The sequence below is a fragment of the Polyergus mexicanus genome, unplaced genomic scaffold (genome assembly GCF_030449975.1).
Source record: "Polyergus mexicanus isolate NDT 795.1 unplaced genomic scaffold, iyPolMexi1.0 SCAF_13, whole genome shotgun sequence".
Taxonomy (NCBI): domain Eukaryota; kingdom Metazoa; phylum Arthropoda; class Insecta; order Hymenoptera; family Formicidae; genus Polyergus; species Polyergus mexicanus.
In genome coordinates this window covers 6,885,833-6,911,716 of record NW_027223333.1, presented here as the reverse complement: position 1 = coordinate 6,911,716, position 25,884 = coordinate 6,885,833, and the positions used below count along the sequence as shown (strand labels likewise).

At 35.2% G+C, this 25,884-nt stretch overlaps 2 protein-coding genes across 3 annotated transcripts in view; one reads left to right on the top strand and one right to left on the bottom strand.

Annotated features, from left to right (window-relative positions):
- The window catches only part of Syn (synapsin), a 47,516-nt gene that overhangs the window by 10,171 nt on the left and 11,461 nt on the right, over positions 1-25,884 (bottom strand). Inside the window, exon 6 of the mRNA XM_070305568.1 lies at positions 25,480-25,584. Coding sequence (XP_070161669.1) covers positions 25,480-25,584 — 105 coding nt within the window. The remainder of the gene's footprint in view (positions 1-25,479; positions 25,585-25,884) is intronic.
- On the top strand, positions 558-25,709 carry Timp (Tissue inhibitor of metalloproteases). Of its 2 annotated transcripts, none has more exons than XM_070306318.1 (5): positions 558-1,025; positions 22,287-22,413; positions 22,780-22,862; positions 22,980-23,210; positions 23,732-25,709. In XM_070306318.1, the coding sequence occupies exons 2-5, from the start codon at positions 22,287-22,289 to the stop codon at positions 23,951-23,953; spliced, it is 663 nt and encodes a 220-aa protein (XP_070162419.1). In that variant the 5' UTR covers positions 558-1,025; the 3' UTR covers positions 23,954-25,709. The 2 variants fall into 2 exon arrangements, with proteins under 2 accessions (XP_070162419.1, XP_070162418.1); XM_070306317.1 differs by lacking the exon at positions 558-1,025 and adding an exon at positions 13,046-13,243.

Here is a 25,884-nt window from a genome sequence, read left to right as displayed (position 1 = left end):
TTTAAATTCAGGAGATACATTTAATTATTAATTAAAAAATATATATATTGAATAATCTCTCTAAAAATATTATTTCGATCTATAAATCAATTTCTGGAGAAAACATCGTGTTATACAATACATTCTTCTTCTATGCTGTTTAAATACATAACAAGAGATGAATGGATTAAATTGAACTGGAGCAAGTATCGATCGCGGAAGACAAGGACGACTCAAAAAAGACGGTGAACATTTCAGAAAGACGGGGACAAGGAGATCATCGGCAAGAATATTGAACGAAGATGATTGTATATCTTGTCGATATAGTAACAGAGAGAAGAAACGACAAGGATAGAGGATATACAGGCATCAGAGATCAAGAGAGAAAGAGAGAGTCGATGAGAAAGAGAATGAACGATGGTGAACGAGAGTGGTGTACATTTGGTGGAGAGGGAAAGAGAGCGAAAGAGAGACTACGATGCGGAGCGACAGGGAAAGCAATGGGGAGGGAGGGAGGGACAGGCAGAGAGCACGAGCCAGGAACGACGTGTGTGAGTAAGAACGTAGGAAGGAACGAGAGCCCGGCTTTGCCGCTCGCGCTTGCATTGCTTTTCGAAGCTCGCGCGCGATCGGTCGCTCGTGCGTGCAAACAGACGTGCGTGCGCGCGTACGTGTGCGTACGGTGGCAGCTCGCGAGACAGCGCAGCGCGTAAGAGAAAAAGAAAGGGAATCTCTTTTTCGCGCTCTCTCGCGCCTTCTTTTTCTCTCTTTTTGACCAATGTCATCTCGTGATCGGGATAACTTCTTATCGTGTGCGCGAGAAAACGACCGACTCCTTGAGATCGAATCTCCGCGGAAAAACGCGAGTGCCTTTCGTTTTCTAGTATCGATCGATCCCGCGGCTTATTTCATTCAGAATTATAACGCCCGTTGAACTGTGAGAGAGATCTCGAAAGCGGAGAAGAGACTGTGGGGAAAGGCGGAAGAGACAAAGCGGAAAGTCTGTACGGGCGAAAGGATCAAGAAAAGGTCAACCGGGGAGAAAGGTAAACTGTGTACTGCATTGTCAGATTTCCATCGCAAATATGTTTGCGATACAGCCCCTTCGGTTGTAATCTCCGGACGAATGCATCGTGAATGATAGAGACAAGCTATTCGCTTTGACTTCAATTTGTGCGAAATGAAATCCGTATAATCCGATTATAGAATTGAGAGATATGAGCTTGAAATTCACATCTCTCTCTGTAAGCGAGTGTTTGCGAAAATATCTGATGGAAAACAGAACTATTGGAGAATCGAAAATATTATTTTAAAAATATGTGCGAACATATTTGAATATATTTTAAAGAATACATTTGTATAAATATAAGAGAAAAATATGATTAGAACGCATTCCTCTTATTTAAATACATATATCTTTTGGCAGCTAATTTAGTTATTTAAATAGGAAGAGAGAGACGTTGACATCAAAAATATGTAACAGAATTATTAATATTTCTTTTCAATAATATATCGATTTTTATTTATGAATGAGAAAAACGATATTACGTAAATGTTTTCATTGCATTGTTCTTGCATTCGCAGAAAGGGTGTTTTTTTTTTCTTTTTTGATCGAATGAAACAGATTTTGCGCGCGCACGAAATATCTTAATAAAATTAAAAAAATATCTATCAATTTTGTTCAAAATTTCATGAACGGAAGATATAATGTAAATCAGACAAACTATAAGATCAGACAAGCTTGTACGGATGAAATGATTGGTGGAGGTGAAACGCGGCACCCGACCAGATTGAATAAATAGAACTTCTGAATGTGTGTGGTCAAACAAGTCGATCTATAATGGATTAAACCGAGACTCCTGTACGAAATAATATTTCGAATCCACATGATAAATATAGAACATATAGCAATAATTAATATCAATAGGATCGATGAAAAAAAGCTTTGAAAATATTAGATGCAATTATATAATCGTATTTATGTGCGTAAATATGTCTAAAGGAATGTAATGTGGAAAGAAAATATTTCAGACGGCATGGGACGGTGTTCTTCCAAAATAAAATCCTCGTCGTTTAATTTAAGATTAACTCCGATATCTCTACACAAGATCCATAAATAATGACGTCATCAGCAATTACAATTTGCAACACTTATATATTTATCGTGCGAGTAATAATACAACATCTTATAAACGCGCGCTTATGGCTCTATCGACGCTAATGAATATCGCGAGGATTGTCTTACAGCGCAATTGGTATTATTAGAAAACATTTAAATCCCATCAGTCAGTGTGTAAAATGATGAAAAACATTAAAGAGCACGTATGCACGATGCATAATCGTAAAATTTTCCTTTCGCGTAAGATAACAATCTCCGACATTGATGAATGATCATCAATGATTATCACATAAATTATATACATAAAATCTTTCATGTCCATGGATTAAAATCATCATGCATGTAATAATTAGAGTCACGCGTTTTGAATCGCAGAAATTGCGCCGTCTTACACTCCATGCAATTATTCCGTTAGCCTGTGATAAGCTGAAATTGAATTGTGCCGTTGATGACGATGTCGATTTGCGCCTAAGTTTAGTCCGCTTCTGGGAAAGCAATTTCAATAAAGGGAAGGAAAATATGAGAGCGCACGTTCTCGAGACTGCCTCAACGAGAGTTAGCCCTACTCCTAAGTACATATGTACTTCTCTGCTTGTAACGAGTTAACGATCGATTCTCTCACGTGAGTCGTAGGTGACTATTTTCCTGGCAACGGTTCTAACCGGCGCAGCATCCAAAATAACGTGTCGAGCATTCCGCGCGAGGTGCAAATGTCTCTTCGGAGACAATTTTAATTTCATCGATCTCAAAGAGATGTACATTCCTTTTCAATTGTCAAATAAAAAAAAATATATATTTATATTTCTCATTGTTTTAACGAAAAAATATTTTTACAACGTAACGTTATTTTTCACGCCGGTTTTTCATTATTAAACTTTAGTAAAAAATATTATTTCTTTTCACGACTGAATTATTTATGAGACAATCTTCTAGCAACGCGACGAGATGGCTTCTCAGATGCTCGGCGCACGACACACTGACATATCGACCTTCGCATATTTTCGTGCAATAAGGCAATAAGTGCATCGTGCGTAGAAGAAGAGTATATATTCTCCGATACATGGATTAAATAATTGCTGTATTCCATTCGCGCAATCGCGTCGAATCATGATCGTCGATTTTCGTGACGGCGCGATCGGCTCATTGTGCGATTACACGAGAAGGATATAATTCATTTCGTTGTATAGCGCATGTTAGAGCCAGGCGTAATCAGACGCGAGCCGTATCGCCGTGTATAATATCACGTTTATTACGCGTTACTCCGATATAAATTGGCCCGTGTGGCGCCAACCAGCCGACCACCACATACACGCCACACGCATATTCGGCGTGTTCGCATCATAGGTATCGTGTAGGTACCTCTTTGCGCGTCTTATTCCCTTTCAAGGAAATAAAAGGGGACAGACGGACGGTTTCTCGCATGATTCGCCCTGCGAAGATCAGAGCCGCGTATCGAGTATTTATAACCGCGATACGCCTCGCGATTGCGCAGGTATACGGGAACACGCGAGGAATGCACTTTGGCAATCATTTCAGAACTGCAATCGTCAAAATCGCGAATGACGGCGAAATATATATCTCGAGATAAAATTAATTCATCTTGCCGTCGACACGGTATAATTTTTATCCTCAGTTTTTTTAACGACTCGGTTATCGATTTTCAATAGCTTTTGATATTTATATTCATGTCTCTTGATATCTCGTACGCTTTTATTATTTTGTTTCTAATATTTCACGCTATACAAAAAAAAAGTTTTTATTCACACACACATCTTGTTATTTTAATTAATTGATTTCTTCCGCTTTAAGATTATTAAATGACATTCTATGTAATCTATTTTTATGTGCTATTTTTTCTTATTTATTGAATCCGCCGTACAAGCGGTGCAAAGTATCCTCTTGTCACAGTGGAGCTCTCTATTTAATGCGCGATCGTGCGTATGAGCGTTGTCTGACAAATCACGTTTGTCGGAAGCTGGCTTGCATCCAGTATCTGGCAATAGATGCAACTCGAGATTGAAATGCAACATCTCGTTGAAATAGCGATACCCTTAATTCAATATCCATTTAGAATTTCAATAATGTTTGCCTTATCGGCGCGATTAATCATGCTTATCACCAAGTCACGATTGTGTCGAACGACATTGTGTATAGACGGTACTAATTACTGTTTGAATCTGAAGTTCTTTATCGCGCCAGATAATTTCCATCGCTCCATTCACAACAGTTATATTCTGAGATTGTAGACTGCACCTCGCCGGCGAGCGATATTTTACCGAGATAAAAGCGCCGATCATTATGCCGGAGATATTGATCGCACGGAGAAGAATCCCACGCGCCGCGTAATAAAACAACCATAATGGTTCGACGATCAGTCGACGTGTCCGGACGTAGAATTAATATCCTTTTCCCGATAATGAAGTGAGAATAAACGGTGTCGCGTAAAGTTGCGCGTCCTGTGCGTCTTTTTACCCGGAAACATCGCGGAAAGCTATAGTTCCCACAACAATTAACCACAGTTCAAGAACCTTCGCGCGGTATGCGTCCGCTAATGAGTAGACAGAGGAGTCTGTAACGATGGAAATCGTCGAAATCAAAGGTCAAAAGCAAGTTTGTCGAAACTAACGAAGAACTGAACACTTGAAGCCGTTTGAAAATTAAAACACTGACATTCGGGACTAGCGTACTAATAAACATGTAATAATAACGATAACAATAACATAAATTAATCGACATAAAAGTATTTATGTAAAGTAATTAAATTCATTCTGCAATAATTGTCATGTGAATCGATGAATAAATTAGAAAATTTTTTAGATCTGCAGTCTTAAAACTTTTTTTAGTCGAATAGCAGAAATGAAACAAATTATTTTTATATTAAAATTCTTTATATTATCATTTTATATTTAAAAACAAAATTCTTTAATGGTTACACTTAGTCTGTTAGCGTATCAAGATGCAAAAGGCATTCTGTTTAATAAGATATCACAGATGTTGTAGAGTTTATGGTATACACTGAATATATAATATATAGCAATTAATCTATTTTTATGTATATTGAATCAAGTAAACAAGTTTTGTTTGCTACGAAAACACGCAACCTATCACGATTTCCTATTCAAACACTAATCATATATAAATATGCGAAATGAAAAAAAAGCGAATTCCCAATGAACATATACTGCGAAACGATAAAATATTCCTGAATCAAGTGTAATTCTCGTAAATATGAAATGATCGTGTCGTAAGGTGTGAGGAAATTATGAAAGTGATTACAAGATGTTAAGTAGCTATTAACACGAGTATCGTAAAACGTCGAGATCGCGTTAAATTAAATCATTGCATCGTTTATTAAATCTCAAAGAGTAAGACACAGTAGTGCATCATGATTAAATATATAATATTCGTGTATTATACACGAACTATTGAGCATATAATAAATTACGCGCGTTCGTGAATTATTATTGTAGTTTATTGTTAGACATGTACGCCATTATACGTACGTGTAATTCTTTTACAGCTGTGAGTTATAGAGCCACGACTTGTTGCCTACAGTACCGTTAATATTCCCAAAGGTGCGGACAGTTTCCATGTGTACGTAAGATGAATCTTTGAACAGTTGAATGCGTTACACGCGATCGCGTAAAATATTAATAAATATCCGCCGGCCATCCGCTCAAGATTCTCTTATAATCGAGTTGCTCATTAAATAGTTAACGGGTCTTGCTGCAACTAAACTCTGCATGCAGCTGAATCTAATAAATTCTATTCCGTGTATAAGAACGATATAATCTCGTTACAACTTCGTGTGACTACAAATTGAGTTTGTGTATCCATATGCACTGAACTGTTGCGGGTATCGGTCCGGAATTAACTTAATCCTTGTGGAACTTGGTAACGACAATGTGCACGAGACACGTTCCGTTAGGAATTAAGGCTATCCGTATATTTCTGGACACAGCTATCGGCTAACAATAGACATCTCGTAATATTTTCAAACTCACTTCCTAGTTTGTACATCATGTATTTTTACATATCGGCAATAAAATTAAAATATTCACGATACTCCAGTCATGTTGCAATACAATTAATTTTAGATATATGCTATTTTATACATTTCGAGGATAAAAAATTATCGGGCGACAACAATATAATCTAGAAAATTAAAATTTAGGATATGAAAATTTCAAATTTTATCTTTGTATATCGACAATCAAAATATACAATCTTCTTGAATTATATACTATGTAATTATATATCAATTTAAACTTTATATACATTTCAGAGAAATGGATAATTACGTTGTAAGAATTGAATGCTATTATAACACCGAGGAATTTCTCTGTAATATCATAATATATATTCTACACATACCGTACAATGATGTACGCGGTACGTGTCGCGAAAATTCATAGAGTATCCCGAGGACACATCGTAACTCGCCTCGTAATGGCCTTGCCTAAAAGTTGCTGCGGCTTACGAAACACCACGTGGCATCGCGCACCGGGGTGTGGTCCCTCTTCGCGTTTTCTCTCGTTACATCATCGCGAATATACACGGGTCTAGTTGGTCTAGTTATGCACTCCCCGTGTTGATTGACATTCTCAAATCTCGTTTCTCTGCATCGTGCACGATTTCATCCTTTCGCGCGAATGCGAGAAATCTTTTTTCCATAAACTACGTTATGTTGTCTCATGGCGGAATTTAATCGACATTCTCGCTTATTACCCGGCAGCTTCACCGGAAGGCGAAGATTGATTGCGTTACGCCGATATCTCTTGAATATCGTAGCCTCCTCGTTTATCGATGCTCATGAATCGAATAAAACTTTTATCAGATTGGTATAGAGAATCTGTATAATTATTGATTTTATAGAAAGAATGAATTATAGAAAGGCGTAACTAAAGGCGTATTGGAAATGGAAGTTTGACAACAACAACGCTTAAAAGCCTCTCTCTTAATATAAATATACCTATATACTTGCAACGACATTAGCTTGTCTTGTTCCGAATGAAATAAAACCGCTCTTCTATTAATATATTTTCATTTACCGTGTGTCATATGTTTGGTTACCGATTGCGCGATTTGTTTCTATAATTACTTGGATATCGTACATCATACGTTACAAAGTATGATCACGCACAATAATCCATTAAATAATGTCTTATATAAAGCAAATAATTACTTATATTATCGCATTAAGATCCATATCTTTTATTAGCCATGACGTAATGAAAATATATCATGAATCTTCTATCACAAAGATACCAAGACATCGCACAATTGTACGATTTACAAATTTCCGTTTAAACTACACATGTTCTAAAATTATGAAGATGCATCTGTTTTAAATTAGAATAGAAAATACGAATCAAATATTCCGGTGCCTTTAATTATATTATTTCCGGTAATATTATCACACTCCTTTAAAGATTAAAAATTAAGAGATAATTAAATTATTTGTAACTACATTATATTTCCTAGGAAAAAAAAAAGAAAATAATTTTTATGATCTAAACGCGTATGTACGTTTTTAAGATAAGGAGAATTTACAACCGTACGTACACTATCTCGTTATGTACACAGAACGAGCCACTATTCTGTATGATAATTTCGAGTACGCGGAAGACCTTCGCTCGTTTCTTGCGATTTTAGGATGTCTTTTTGCGACGCGTGTCAAATGATACCGCGCGTCGGCGGTTCTTGTAAGCCGGCAACGACGTCTGCCGCGTTCTTTCGTGACCTAACTAATGCGTAGCTTTACTACGCATGACTCAGCGGCCAACAATCTCATTCACCGAAGAACGAGAATCGCGATAAGCGCGCATAAAACACTTTCGTAACGTCGCTTCCGAGAAGAGGAAAATTTCTAGGATGGGAAAGCGTTTTGCTAATTGGAGCCATTCGTTAATCGCGCGATATCTCGTTACTTCTCCTCTTCGCGGCGATACGAAGACTTTTACTAAGCGTAATAGAAAGCATGTGATACGACCAGTATCCAGCTGAGAATCGAGAAAGTCGAGACTCGATTGAATTGATTGTTAAGAGTTTAAGAAAATTAAGAATATTGAAAGTTGAAACTTCGAGATCGAAACTTGCAGTTTAAAACATTGAAGTCTGAGAGTTAGATATTAAAAGTTGAAAATTAAGAGTTAACATTTGAGAAAAAAGTAGGCGTTTGAAAGATAAAAGTACGCCTAGCGTTATACTGATGTGAGCTAAAAGCTGAAATTCGAGAATATATACGGACGAGATCGTGCTCGAAATTATTGTGTGTTTAGGTTTCCTTGGTGAAATCAGTCACGCAAATAGTACACGTGCGTCAATGGTGTTTTGGATTGCTTTCCATCGCCCACTCGTTCTCGTACTTAGAAACGGTCGCAACGCAGAATGCATGGCGCGTCCTGCGCCCGAAAATGATCTCATCTGCTATTGCCACGGATTTATGGAGTCTCAGTGGGTGGCTGATAGCTCTGTTTCGAAAAATGCTCGATGAAACTTATCCCCATACGCCGTTCGATCGAGGTATCGATATCAATTATACGACGGAACCGTCATCGCTCATTGAATCTCGTCGTTCGCTCCGTTGTCAGTCATACTCGCACTATTTCCGCGAAGCGGGGCTATAAAATTATGTTAGAAATGATGCGCGGTGCTGATTCGCGCGATTTATGAATTGCCGATGTGTGGGATCCTATCGCCGCTTTTAGAAGCGACCATTGATCAACCCGCGGTGACGTTGTGATTTATGCCCCATCACGACTTTAGCATCATTTGAATGAACAAGAACCCATCTGGGAGTCCTTCGTGCAGTTACTTCACACACATCGCTCTTTGACCCTAACCGACATACTAAAAAGGGACGTTTATTTCTAGCGAATGCCGATTCACATCTTTAATTAAATGTTTTAATAAATTTTTGTATTTACAATATTGTTCTTGTCTCGAATATTGTTCAAAGAATGAAAACAGAATTTTAAACAACATTTATGTGCTAAATGATACTATCGGCTCGATCGCTTTGATCTTAACCAAGTTTCTAAAATATAAGACATATATAATGAGAGGTGGGGTTGTTAATCTACCGTTACATTCCACAAGACACCAATAAGATAGATGACCGCTCTATTTTCTCTTCTTGACGATATAAATAGATTCTTCGATACTCTCTTCGTGACTCGAAACTTGGCTGTTGTGTTTTGAGTAAGCTTCTTATTTCTCTTTTTCTTAGTACCAGTGAAAAATATCTAGCTAGTCTATTCTAGCGCTGTCAACTGCTTTATATATTTCCGCGCGTATTTTACGATATTCGAATTTCACTGGGAAATTCTTGCGTGTCAACACGTTGTATCGAGATACCAAATTTCTCGATAGTAGGATTTACGTTACATTTGCATAAATTGTGTGTTCACTGCATGAAAGTAAAATATCAATATACGTTTTATAATATTTTCTATCGAAATCAAGATAAATATAAAATATCAAATTTTATCTAATAAAAATATTAATACGCACGGTTTTATTTTAAATAATTTTTTAATGTGTTTTTTCATATTTTGTTAAATTTTAAAATTCTGATCTTAAACATAAAATTATTAAAATACTTTAGAAAAGCGAAATGTTAATATCTCGATGGTTTCGCGATACGATTAGCATCTCTTTCGGCGTCGACTTTTTATCTGTCTTATCAAATCGCGAGACGCTCCAGATTTACTTCACAAGAATGCCGACATTCTCGGAATGAGAGGAGGATGGCAAATTCCTCCGAGCATCCGATGCAGTTGTAGCGGCCAATTCCTTCTTGGTGGCTGACCGCAATTTAAATGTCGAGAAAGAATAAACTCACACACAGATTGCGGTTGCATGACCTCGCACGGATGAAAATTACAATTTCATGTAATTTATTGACGCGTTTAATTATTCCCCCGCTAACGAATGCGCATAAATGCATGAAAGTGATTAATGTCCCAGAACCGATGCTTCTCGCGTATTGTTCCTTGTGTAACGCGGGACAAAAGTACTCAAGCACTGTTCTCATTAGCAATTAGGACAGATAGTGGTCGATCGCAATCCGATTAGTGCGTCTATTGTTTCTCTACTCAAATTCTACACGAAAACTCACATAGAATAACTTGAAGTGAGATCATAAATAGATTTTTCCTGATTTAAATATAATTTTAAAAAATCCTAATAAAAATTTTTGTCTGATATAAACTATTATATATATTTATGAACATAAAATTGAAGAGAATATATTTCGACTGTGAATCAGTTTTAAAAATCAATGATGTAAAAATATCAATTTGGACTTATAATAATATGTTTGAGATACAGATATTATCCCAAGGTTTCATTCTGTGTGAATCATCGTACATACATTTCTTTATACATTCATGTTCAGTAATTCAACTTTTTATTTGTATACGATGATTAATCATAAAAATATTTCAAAGCGATAAAAATTTCAGATACGATAATATATTAAGTGCTGAATAGGACTCTTATTTTCTTCACTTATCGTTAAAATGCGACACGATTTTCTTCGTAAGTGATCGATATCCAAAGCGAGATAATTTCCGCGAAACCGTATAAGCGGACCTTAGATACTTGCTACTGCGAGCGAAAACGATATGAAGTCGTCGATAAAAATAAATTTTGTTGACATTAAATTGACCGGCGAAACGATGCGACCGCCCACGTCTGACATAGATCGGTCTGCAACTATTGCACGAGGAGGTGCAATGAAATTTTGAATGTACGTTTGATGAAAAAGCCTATTTACACAAACACATAATGTTTACAATAATGTACAAAGATTACTAGCAAATTTTTTGTACGTATGGATGTATCTCGTAGAATGTATTGTCAAGTTTAAGGTTGATAGACCGAGAGTATCTGCGTTATATGTGTTAAGTTCACGCCAATTTATATTGCACTTTCACTTTAGCCAATGTAGTATAGAACGAAGATTGACGTATTACGATGATATAAGCGGCATATCTTAATAAGAACATTAATAACCACCGCGCACAATTTGCATGTTTATCGGTATTTGCATAATAGCACGATGATTCATATCGCAAATATTGAAGTATATTCGCGGATAAACAGATCAACTGTACGATTATTGGAATTAATTTCCTTATTTGAATATGTGTATTTTGATATAAATTTCAACGCGATTCATTTTTAATGTGTACGAGTAATAAATAATTAATCTCACAATATCGATTTATCTTAAAATTTTTTATATAATATTGATTTGACACAGTATTAATTATAATCATATTTTATTTTTAATTGAAACAAAATGTATTATTGTATATTTATATATATTTATATATATATAGTTTCTCTGACTATTCTATATCGTGTCGTGAATATTACACTTATTTTTGTAAGATATTAAAATTGTATTATTATTTTTTTATATAGATTCAAAATCTTTTCCTTTTTGTATTGATATTATATATATATATATTATTATTATAACATATATAAATGTGTGTGTGATGGTGTCACATTCCTCGTCAGTTTAATTTACCGACCCAATCTCACACACACGCAATGCATGCAACACGTAATGTAACCGCGGGTTTATCTGATGCGCTTCCGAGCATGACGATGAATTGCATGACGCAATGTCCAAATTTATGATTAATCGAGCCATCCGTACAGTGCGCGTCTGCATTTGCGACTTGTTTTGCGCAGATCCGTCTCGAAAGAAGATAAATATAAGAAACAATAATTTTATTAGTACATTGTCTTAATAAATAATTTGATATATATATATATATATATATTCAAGAGAGAATTAGATATTTAAAACACCAAACTATAATCTAATGTTATAACGTATAATTGTAACGCGAATAGTATATTTTTCCATTCGGTTAAAATTTATGCGTGACTTGTCCTATTTTATAATCCTTTTTAATCCTTATCTTTAAATTAGCAATCCAATTTAAATCCTATAATAAAATTTACATATAATTAATTAAAAAACAAAGCTTATAGCTGTATAGCAATTAAAAAAATGTGGCAATTTCAAGACATTATTTATTTATAATTTGGGTTGTTTATACTTTTATATACTAAAAGAATATACTAAAAGACTTATTTATACGGTATACATACGGAAGAGTAAAGCTAAAGCTTTGCAGATGTGTATCCGCTTCCGTTAAAGATTTATTTTATTCTCGGAAGTTAATTTGTTTTTCATGGGGATTACATTTTCTTAAGTTAGATCTTCCTTAATAAATTTTATTTTTATTTTATACTTCTGTGCAAACATATCCATTCGTATATTTTCTTCATAGCATGATCGTTGACTGATCGTTCGAGCGTTAACTGACCCGCTTCGACCTGTGAAATGCGAGGTAATGATTTGCTTATCTGATGCACTTCAACGCATCCGGAGTACATTACACGACTGCATTACCGAATTCATCGAGCGATGAATTATCGGCTTTGTTCATTTACATTTTTTGTTGATATACGAGGATACATGGAATTATTAATTTTCAGAAATATTATATATTTTATCGCGTATCGATCATTCCAATAGAATTAAATCGCATGAGATATTTTATAATAATTATGGCTGACTATCGATCATCTCTCATCAAAATACGCACGAGATCGATTATTTAAGTCCTCGTAATAATCACGTGTTCCGTCACGATCGGATCGATTTTTCGGCAAGCCTCCACTTTCTGAGAGAGAGAGAAAAAAACACGGTCGTTCCCTCGCGATTCATTTCCCGACCATAACGGACGGGATACATGACGCAACGTCCGAAAGTCACATGATTAATCGAGAACCGAGATGCCTCTTGCGTCTACGGCTCGCTCCGGTCAGCCGGTCTTCCTGTTCCTTTTTCGGAGCACACGCACGTCGTGCCGGGAATCGCGAATGCACCGGCATCACGCTGCACCCAAATGGCATATGAGCTCAGAGGCTCTGTTCACGCGTGCACGCATGTACGGATGCTGGCCGGCCGTGGAATATAATAGCGGTAATACGTTGGAACTGGGGCAGTCTTGCTTTGACGCGCGTCTTAGGAACTTCCACCTGCGTAGTGCGTTCGTCGCGCGAAAATTTACGAGCACCGTGCGTGTTATTTCGTCCTGGGCATTTCTCGAGGTTAGTGTCTCGACGTTAAATGACAAATGAAAGTATGCGGTTCCCCATACGATGTCGTAAGTAGGTCTCGAAGAAAAGTTTTCGCGTATCTAAAGCGTTATCCGAATGTCTGATCGCCAATGCGTTTCGAATAGCGTTGCGCGAAACAAGGTGGCATTTCACAAATATTTGTTGGATATTTATATAATATTTTTATATGTTTATATTTTGTCTATCTTTTGAATTAATTATAATCTTTCGCAATTAAAAGAAATCATTACTTTCTTCGTTATGATTACTTTGTTAAATCTATTAAATTATGCGTGTGTGTGTGTGTGTGTGTGTGCGTCGAATATGTGTCTCTTTTTACATATTTATCTATCTATCTAAAATGATAGTTGATATAAAATATTAAAGGACGAGTAACGTTAATTCACGTGTGATGACGTTTTAATTTCGGATTATCCAATCCGTTATCCGAGAGCGAGTGATTTTAATTAATCGCTACCGCGAACCGCTCCTGATTAATCCCCAGCTGTAATGGACTATAAACTGTATAAGCGAATGTATCGGGTTGAACTCAACTATATTCAACTCACATGACATTACTGTGATGAGTCTGGATACGCGATGGTCCATTAAAGAGTAACGGATACTTTTCCGCCACTTTATACGCCGTCCACTTATTCAACGAAGACAATCTTAAGTTGGATGTATTTTCTCTTAAACTTGATAAAGCCGCTTCTACGATCAATCGATTATATTAATTTTATGTATATCTATATCGTAATGACACATTCTGCAAAGATTTATAAGACAGATATATACTTATTAAATTTACATTCCAGACGCGTACACATTTTTTGCGACGTTATCTGTTTAAGGAAAAACGAATATATACTCGTATCCTCGTTTTATATCATATATATTTTAGTACTCTAATTAATTTTCTGAATATAACACTAACCATTACTTATAATGTCACGTCGTGGTCGCGATGATGCAGGTACTCAATACATCTGATTGATCAAACGCATAATTAATACGCGTCCGCGTACATTGGCGTCGATACCTTCTTATGTATATCTGCAAGATATATCAGAATCGCATATGTTCCCAAAATATCAAAATTTTTACGCGTTTTAAGTATTTCATTAAACTTATAGTAAACCTCATATTTTTGTCATAGCATTTATAAAAATTAAAAGACAATGAAAATATAACACATTTAATTACTTTATAAATATATTTTAATATATTCAATCGCGTATTAAACATATTTCAATATATACTTTCAGTTACTATAAAAATTATTCTGCGTCTTATAATGAGCGTTTAATGATGATTTTAAATTCATAAAAACTGCTCAATACTTTTACATAAAAATTTGTTTATTTAATTAGGATTTATTTCGGATGTGATCGTGACTAAATTATCAAATAGAAAGATTTAGAAAAATTGATTATCCGTGTCGTGAATTAGAAATTATCTCGAACGAATTACTGACGGGAAAACGCGATAACGATAACATCTTGGGGTCTATATTCTTGCCTGTCTGTAGCTACATTCAATGTATTTTCTGTTACGTAACAATGCGGCACCACTCTCACAATTCGCAGACTTGCACGCCTTATCGTCTGATGTCATATAGTGACAATTTCACAATGATCGTTCAAGTCTGAGGTCTAGTGCGGCGCGTTGTCTAATACGGTTTCGTGTCTTTTGCGGTTTTATTCAAGAAATATGATATCGCTGATACTGATACAGAAGGTTCTATATCGATTGATTTATCTTGTCGTCGAATTATCGACTTTTCCATCAGTTTTTTTCTATTCTCCATAATCGAGATTCATTTTTGATATATTAGCTTTAATAAAAATGATTTTTTTATTAAAACAGCTTTAATTTCTTACTTTTAAATTTTATTAGATATTAAAAGCAATAATATCTGATACTTAGGGGAGACTACTTAAATTTTTAAGAAGTAGGGAAGATTGATGATGATAAAAAATCTTAAAATTGCTGCGAAAAAGATTTTACATCTGTTTATATTTATATACAGTATCATTTATACGTACTCAAAGAAATGTCTTCGAGAACCATGCGGGCCATGTGCAACGATACTGGCACTTCGATTAATTATGTAGCGATGGCTCGTGTGAATGGCAATACAGCAACATAGACAAAGATTACACTTGAGAGCCTCTGTCCGGTATTTAGTCTGCAGGATGATAATTACCGACAACATAATTGCCATGATTCGCGTGCTCTCGTTAGATGCACGATGGGATTATTGTGTTTCATGAATCTCTGTCGAGCGGGTATCGCGACGCGGGTTGCACTTTGGCACTAATCACATGCATGAATAATTTTCAATGTGATCAAGCAACGCCAATATTAACGTAACGTATAACAATATTATAATTATTAATAGTGGTAGACATTAATATTAGTAGATAGATAGAGAGAGAGAGAGAGAGAGAGAGAGAGAGAGAGAGAGAGAGAAAGAGAAAAGTCGCACGCTTTAATTACATCTATTATATCATTCTGTAATATTCAACATTTTTTTTTTTTTTTTTTTTTTTTTTTATTATATTTAGTATATCTTTAATTTCAACGTACGAATTCCCCCCACTTTTCAGTCTCTTTCTCAATTATAACATATCTCTCGTTATAACGTGGATCGAATTAAGCCCTATTATCTCAAATTGATTATTGGACACGATTATTAAAATCCTATTACACATCTCATTTATAATCTACGCCGCAAGTCCGATATGAAATATTCTTGACCATTCGAACAACGGGTTTATTTCGGCCGATCCAGAGAGGCTGCTTACGACACGCCGCTGAAAGTTCGAAAGTTGGTCAGGTCGATATTCATGCATATAAATAAATACGCGCTCGCGCGATCAGTAATGAAAACCGGCACCGGCGACGATGCGCCGAAAGGAATAATCGATGTCGGGCCGGATTGACGCGGTCGGCCGCTAATTCACTGAAAGATTTAATTGCGACGAGTACGGAGGTACGTTAATACGATACAAGAGTGCGGGAATTAATGAGTATGTAAATGCGTACGGGACGAGAAAGGTCTGTCGAATAAAGTATATATGACACGTTGATGCTGCGATCGCCATCGCAGAATAGTTTCCCGCAAAATACGAGATCGCGTTTGTGACGCGGTTCTCAAAAACATCGATATTCTCTGTAAAAAGTATGTTACATATTTCTTCGCTTTGTTTTTGATCGATCCCGCATGTTTTACATTTGCATATCAGAATGACAACCTGATCGTTAGCATAATTAAGTACAAAAATAATAAAAGATTAAAATATGACTTTTTGTCATTTATTTATTGGATATTCATATATTTCTAGGTCATTATTTACTGCAATTTTTTAATATTTAATATTACATACTTTATTAATAAGTAAATAATTAAGCTTTTAAATAAATTTCTGAAAAATTGAGATTTGCATGAATTTAAATAAATGTTAAAACTTTTTATTGTTTAATTGCATTCTGAAAATTATTGACTCTTTATTCTTAATTATCTACAAATAAATATCAATTAAAAAAATAATATTACATTTGTCAACAAATGTGCAATTAAAATTAAAAGCCAATCTTACATTTTATATTTGCAAGACTTAGAATTGTTCGTAATTTAATTAAGTACATATATATAGTACAATACGAATTACAATGATATCTACTTCTGCGAGAACAATCTCCCCATCTTGTAATTACGACAATTACTATAATCCCAGACGTTTATTACAAGTCAGGCTTATCCGAGTTGAAGCATTTGAAAAAAAGAAAAACTCTGGGCGCGCGCAAAATACATCATGTAAATGCAAACCGCGTCGACGAACGCGACGGTGTAGTAATTTAGGTTTACAGAGCAAGCGAATTTAATCGAGGGCCCGCCCACGAGTCGACAATGAGGCTCGTAACTTTCGGCGGTGAAGGGCGCTATTCTTTTCGATTTGATGGGATTACCGGTCGACGGGGTCGACCCCGTGTCTGCTCCGTGGAGCGTGTCACAATGGCGAGCCGTGGCCGTCATGGACGGCGCGGCGCCTCGAGAAACGAGAGGGACGAGATCGAGAAAGAAACTATCGCGCATTGTTCGCGCACGATCCACAATGCCGTAGACGCACGGCTACCGTAGAAAAGTAGAATATTTTCATTCGTATGTTTAATTCCACAAACGTGCCCGGTTGAATTCCTTCCGGCGATCCATTCAGCGACTGAATTCCACGCTCGACGTTTGAACTCAACGACGAACCTGGTTCAAGATTGTCCATAAATCTCGACGAAACGTGCGGGAATTTATACACGCGAACGAGAGAACGATGCCGAAAGGCGTCTCGCCACCCAACTTTATGTACTACTCGCGGGGGGATGGTTTCCCATAATTCGGGACAAGTAATAAAAATCATGCGTGTCTGATGATTTTAGTGCGCGCGCGCAATCAGCATTAAAGCCGTCTCTCGTGATTTCTTAATAATGAAATCGCTTCGGCGATCACCCGATCGTAAATATTTCGATATTAACGCGACGTCGTTACTCTCGCGTTTACGATTTCTGCCAAAACACGCGTAAATCATCGCCGCTGAGTCGGAGGGAGCGGACAAAGGATGTAATTTTATTTTAATAAAATCGTGATCTATAATTATGTTTACACGAAGAATCGCGCGAGAAAGGCTGCTGTGTAATACATACTGTTGCCCCGTTGAAAGGAGTAACAAACGTGTTTTACTTAATCATGAGCTTAGCGACTATAATTTCGGGATCGCATGATGATAAATAGCACTCGCGTTATGAAGGAACACATTTCTCATCGTTGTGTGTTTGCTTTTTTTTTTTTTTTTTTTTTTTTTTTTTTTTTTTTTTTTTTTTTTTTTTTTTTAGAAGGAAAATGTTAATTGAACAGGTTTCGTTACTTCTATAGATCCTGTCTGGACAAACATATCCCTGTTAATTAGCGGTTTCGCCATGTATCGGTTGCAATTGAAGATTTCGTATGCGAATTTTTTCATACTAATTTTGAGCAACAATAAATATCAACTGTAAATAATTTCTTCTATGTTTATAGAATATTTTTCCAGGTAAAATAAATCTTCCAAATTCATTTCCTTTTTCTCCGAAATTAAACGACTTAATAAAACGCAGATTAACATGAAAGAAGCTACTTGAGAAACAATTTGCAAAATATTTACGTTGCGGTTGATTTTGTAGTTTGCGTATATCGCTTACGGTGCGCGAATATGCGTATCGCGTTACAAATTTCTGCCGAGGAAAGGTCCAAGGTGCAATGCTGCAAGGTGCTGAATCTAGACATACCTATGTATATTCGATGCGACACTGATGCAACAATAAGACGTTAGTCTTGAATAAGGCTAAATTGGCAAATAAAAAAGCAGTTTTGAGTGAGTTATTTTTTTATGACAATACACTGCTTAAGAAGCTACGTTTTTTGTTGAAGAAAAAGATTTTATTAAACAAATATATCTTTTCGCGTTATTTATTTTAATCAATGAATCGACAATATAAATTAATGCTTTTCATGAGTCATTATAATAAAAAGCGAAGAGATCATTGTAAATTACGTTCACCTATCGAAAAGTACTTTGTTTGAAATCCTAAAATCCGATGTGTGTTAAAAGTTTATATCAATTCATAATTTCTTTCGCATATAGACACACGTAGATTACCATAAATATGAGATGTATACACAGCTCGACACACTCTCGTTTACATTTAACAATCTTTTACTTTAATCAAAGTTTAAAATTAATTGATGCAGCTCGCTTGCTTATTTATAGTCTGAAGATTTTTTTGTACAAGGCAGGAATTATGGATCATAAATTACATTGTATAATCTGTCTCAGCTTCCAACGTTATATACACTTCAACCCATTATATATTCGAAAAGCAATAATTATTGTCTTATTTACAATACATAACATGAAATTTGTTTAATTGTGAAGATTGATTTAAATGGTTTGTGCAAATTATGGGATTGTGCAAAATTATTTTTTATTCCCGATTAGATTCATTTAACAATTCATAAACAAATAGAGATATATATTTGTTCTTTAATCAAATTATAATTTTCTAAATAGTACAATCTCAATATCGAGCAGAAATTAATTAACTACCGGACAACTATTCTCTTTCTCCGATTTATATGTTAACATCCAATTCCCCGTGAATTCTATAACCGTAAAGAGAAAACTGCGCTCAGCATTCATTCGTCATAGGATTTTAGCCGCGGATAAACGCAAACGCATAGCCGTGTAATCACGCGTACGATTACGATGTTCACCGCCACCAGCGTCGGTTTACGGGCTCGCGAGGAGAATCCTGAATCGTGTGACGAATCTCGCGGCACCGTGTCATCGTCATCACGATGCGTCACAAGGCGTGGAACACCGGCAGACGTACGCGCACCGTGGTATTTATTGTCGCAGACGGAAATAAAAGTAATGCGAGAGTATATACGTATACGACAGGCGTCTCGACTGCCTGTGTGACATCAGCCCCCCAATCAATCCGTTTTGCATGATGATGCATGAAGCGCATTCGGCGAATGTCTCGCGAGAACGTTTATCTGGGTGTGGACGCGACAAACGTTGCCCATATAAATCCTTTTGTCAACGCATCGTGAAATCTCGATCATCTGAGCACAGTTTAATGATATGATATTTCGCTTGATTCAACATTTGATTTTGACAATTTTCATTTCTTTTTCTTTTTTTGCACAATTATCTCACCAATTTTATTGCTTCTTGTAACTTATTCTTCTTTGCAAAAAATGATTGGATTTGAACGCGATCGATAAATTTTGCTGCGGGCAAGCCACTTTGGTACCTCGCTGCTTGTAATCGAGGAAATAAATTCGCATAAGTGCACGTCAAGTGATGATTACCGAGAATGAAACCTATAATATTACGCGATCCGTATGCATTGTATACAAAGTATATCAAAGCATTTTCTCTCGATTATATATATTCGGCAAAATGAGACAAATTTGTTTCAATGTGAAAACATATACATTTGTCTATTAAGTTTGTCTATTATATAATAAGAATAAATATTATTTTCGTATATTAATATTATATTTATTTTCATACATTATAGATTTATTTCTATATTATACATATATCTTTTTATGTACAAAATTAAAGTTCGCATATATTGTGTGGGTAGTAGTTATTCTTAATGATCTTAATAACACGAGCCAGCGAAATTGTAAATAAAGATAATGCTAGAGTTCTGAACGGTGATATATCATTATGATCGTCGGGATATACCGGTATTATTACCGATTGTTATGTCTATCGTAACAATAACTACAGCCTTGTCTCTTTACGATATATCGCGGCGGATTTTACGGAGAATTGTTCGAAGAAAGACAAGCGAACACAAAGATTGCATGCAAATCCGGTAGACAGAAAAAACTTGGGATATCATGAACGTAACTCGCGAAGCTAGGAATATAACGGATCGGCGATAAAGCGATATCCAACCGATCCTCTCGCGTATTTCAATATTCATGGTGAATCTCAGAATCAAGAATTATCGCAAGGTAGGATTGGAATATCATTAAATCTATCGAAAGTCCGATCACCGTGTTGCATAAATTTCGCATAAAGTTTTAGTATACATGTTTCCTTTATATCTGTCAGATTGACAAGTATTTTCATCGTCACGGTGCGTTATTCTATCGGAAAATTGTTTCTCTCTGAGAATCGTTTCTCTCTTAGAATCTTTCATAACAAGAGGAATGTGAAAAACAGAAGGAGATATTTTTCATACATTCTTTATACATTATATTGAAATTTTTCTCCTTTATTATATAGAATATCGCGAATATTTTACTTCTTGATTATAAATCGCCAATTTATTTATATACAAATCAATGTAGCTTATTTGAATTAACATTTTGTCAGAAAATGTTTTGATAATAATAAATATAACGTAGATATCTGATAAGGTTAACCAAACTAATATTTGACACGAATCATTCATAATCTAGATTGATGTTTATTTTTATTATGACAGTAGAACACAACAATGAGACATTTTTGGCCGCGTAAAGTGTTTCTAGATCGCGTTCAACTTTGATTATCGTTTCGCATCTATGTTTAGATCACGTTCAGCTGGCGACGATAAACTAGATCGGATTAACGCGCTTCCTTGAGTAAGTTTTCCATCCTTTACTAAAGAAGACCCTTCGTCGTGTCATCTTTTCTTATATACTTCATAAATATCGTGGACTATCGGATTCTGGCAAGCACCAAGCACGATGATATTGCAACAATCGATACTCTAATAGAGTATTTGACAATATGTAACATTCGTTACACAACGTTATATTGAAATGCAGATGATATATGTTATTGTTTACGGACCAATTTGCAATTTAATTATTGTACGCCGCAATCTCTGATTGGGGATGTAAATACAATTAGTTATTAGTTATTTTCGTTGACATTTATTTGATCAAACATTGAAAATTGTATATATGGTGATTTGAAAATGTGGAATAGAGAACCATTTAACTGTCAAATACCACACGTGATTGATGTGGCATTTAAATAAAATAATAATAATCAATATCAATTTTATGATAGCATTTCTTGGAGAAAGTATTGTACAATATCTTACACTTCTTCTCACGAAATTATTTCAAGGTAAATATATATTTTACAATCGCAAGTTGCCAAACGTCAGACGTCTCTCATCATATACGACAGGTAACGAGTTGCCTGAATAACTTGAATGCTTGTAACCGGATTTCGCGGATAAACGGATTTTCCGCATACATAGCGGTTTATTGCATCGCGTTACGCGCGTTTTATCTCACGGTGGTTAAATTACGTTGCGTTACCTTGATGCCGACATATTAGATACATGTTGGAATGCATTTGTCAAAATTTTACGCGAAAAAAGCAGTTTAGCGATGAAAATACGATCGTTCTACCGTAGTACCCGATAGATATCTGGCTAGTTATAAATAATGCATCTGAATTTTTTTTATTTTTATCAGATGTGGCGATTACTTCTATGGACACACTTTCTGCTGCTAACCGTGCTGCTAGCACCGGTGCAGAAGGTTGCAGCGTGCAGCTGTGCACAGGCCCACCCTCAAACCAAATTTTGTGAATCGGATTTCGGTACGATTATAATTTTAATGGTTAATAGCATCTTTTTGATATTAGATTTTGATAAATATTATATAATACGAAACATATACATTTTATGATTTTATTTTATGTAAGATATAGTATCTATAACTAACACATTAATGTTTCACTCTTTCGACATAATAACATTTTAATGGAAAAATTTTGAATATCTAATACAAAAGTACGATAATTGTAAATGTTTTTCGCGATAAAAATATTTTATATATCAATATCTGTCTAATGTGTCAGCTACAGCTTTTGTAAAACATAAGATGGTTACGCACTAAGTAACAGGGAAATTCACTCTTTGCGGCTTTCGTAAAAATCGCGGTTAACGACACTCCTTTGTCACAGTCGCTGTGGTGAGGGTGAAAAAGGTGCTCCCCGTGAACGAGTACGAGATCGCTTACAAGGTCAAGATAAACAGGGTCTTCAAGGTGTGTATTATGCGCCGGTGAAACGTCACGCGCGCAAGGAGACATTCGTCGCGTTCATCGCGAAATGTAATCTAGTAGTTTAATCATACGTCATTTCTTCTTCTTTTTCACCCGCAGTCCAACCCAAAAGCCGACGTGGCTCTGATGCAAAACCTTTTACGGACTCCGTCCTCGGACTCGATGTGCGGCGTGACGCTAAAAGTCGGCGAAACGTACGTTCTCAACGGAAGAGTCGTCTCTGGACAAGCACTCATATCGTTCTGCGGACTCTCGATAAGATGGGCCGATACGACCAGTAGGCAACGCAAAGGATTACGACAACTCTATCAACAGGGATGCGTGTGCGACGTAAGTATTGGATTATTTTATCCGTGAGATTTCAAATTAATCAATCTCATATATTTATTTCTTAATATTGAAAAAAATCCCGTATTTAAAATATAAAATTTAAAAATTTTAACTTAAAAATTTTCTTGCCAAAGTTGATGGTTATTATAATCTTTCGTGAAATCTGCGCGTTTGTAGATGAAGAGACTGGTATTTTTCCAGTAAATAAATTAAATTGAGGAGACATAAATCAAGTGCAATATTAAATATTTTTTCCGATTGATTCCGTGAAGCTCAATTCACGTAAAGATTAAAATAATAAATCATTTACGCTATAAATCTCTGCCTATTTTATACATCGGAGAACGCTTTCAAAAATGGAGCGCCCTAAAAATATACATGCGCGAGCGGCGGACTGCTGCACAAATGCGCAGTCGTTCGATTATAGCTGACTTCTGCGAGAGAGTCGCGAATTTACGCGACTGAGAATACAAAATTGCGAGAGGGAGCGTGAAAAGAATGGCCTGGTTTTTGTATCGCAGATTCTGTATACACACTGGAGGCGCAAGGGAGCCGTGCTAGAGTCCAGTGGCGGAAAACGCTGTCTGTGGGAGAGCACACCAGGTCCCCAGGATTGCCAAGAAAAATATGGCGTGTGCATGGCGGTGCCCGGCGGCTGCTCTTGGGTACCCTCGGTCCCGTACAAAAATTGTATCAAAGAATATCAGCGTCAACGCGATCAGCAGAGGTTGCGGGAACCTTAATCGATAGCGTGTTCTCGCGATGGCAGCAGTTAAATCTATCAATTTGTCGTAAAACGACACAACGCGTTAATTAATTTAATTAAACACGCTGAAAATAATTGAATCATTGAGAGGCGAAATGGTATAGCGCTAGCTTAATGGAAAATTCAACGTGTATTATTACACAAAGAGATGCACGAGATTAAAAAAATCCGTTCCTTGTTTTCTTCCTTTTTGCATTATTTATTAAAAACAATAATATTTAACGATAAATTTCTTTTCTACTTGATATTTTTATACTAGTATTTTTGAATAATATAAAATTTGTTTAGAAAAAATAATAATATGTTAGATTCTTTTCAAAATGACGGAGAACAGCTTGGCAAACTTGTAAACACTTTACTTGAGCGACAATTATGTATGTCGATTATTAATATATTAATATATTAATCTTTACATATTAATTTTTATAGACTTTTTAGATTTTGATGGACTTATCGTTTGTTAAATTATTTGTGATTTAACAACAAAATCAGGTAATTTTTATAATTTTATTAACTTGAGATATTTACTATAACAGACAAAATAGTTGATTATTGATAGGTCTAACTGATGTTAGTGCAATCGACTTTTAATTATTCGATTATTATTAACGTGAGATAAGTTCGCAGCGCTTAAATATTTACTGTGAATAGGTCGTTGATAGCCGATATGCGTTTTGTTACTGAAATATATAAAAGCGACCTACTTTCACGGTTATTCTATCTTAGCAAGTTGTATATATTATATTGTTAATGTATATTGCGCATCCCCTTAAATTATTCAACTATCGTTTCGTTGTACGTAGAACCTTAGACGTTATATAAAATTTTATTCGTATTTTATTATATTTCGTCATATTTTTTTATGTGCGTTTTTAGATTTAAATTAGATTATGACATTGCATATATATTTGTTATTTACGTGAATTATTATTTACGATTGTCAGATAAAATCAAAAGCTTGGAATGTTTGAATTCATAATTTTATAATTTTAAAGGTAAAATTTTATAAAGATGTATAAAGAGAGATTTTTTTAATTATATTGTAGGCACATTTAACATTTGATTTCAATCATTGTTGTATACAATTGCAATTTTTCTTTAAATAAAAGTATTTTAAGTGAATTGAAATTTAGAATAAAATGCAAAATTTTTATAAATTTTTGATCGAAAGAAGATCGAGAGATGAATTTTGTATCTATTTAATTTATCGTTTTAATTTAATTCTCTCTCTCTCTCTCTCTCTCTCTCTCTCTCTCTCTCTCTCTCTCTCTCTTAAATGTAATAATTTTATAAGTGTTATATGTGACATGTAGAATAAAAATAAACGAAAACAATTGTTCTTACAGGCATGCTTTGATTGGAATACGTTATTTTAGTTTAGACGATATTTTCCTGATGATGCATTCTGTTTATCGGGTGTAATATTTTTCTAACGATGATTGTTTGCTTTTTAAAAGAAAAAGTAATGTGTTGAACAAATATTCATCAATCGATTTTACTCACCATTTCACGATGATAGGGATAATAACTCTGTTCGATCAGGGGAAAGCTGTCTTTACCCAAACGACGTTGTAAACCCAGCAGGTGTGCAAATACCCATGGTTTGTCCTATTTCGTAGAACACATAGCAATTATTGAAAGGTTAGATCATATATATATCGTGTGTATAAAAGGGATATGTATGATAAAATCAATAGAAAAGATATGTGTAACATTGTGTGCGAAATTTTTCGCACATAAAGGGCATATATTTAAATTTTGATCATTTTTATCATTATCTTTAAATGATAATATCTGTATTCCAAATATAGAATAAAAAACTTGTGCTTTTTTATGTAAAAATGAAAATAGAAAAACTATAATATAAAAATAGAATAAACTTTAATATAATAATAAAAATAAATGTTA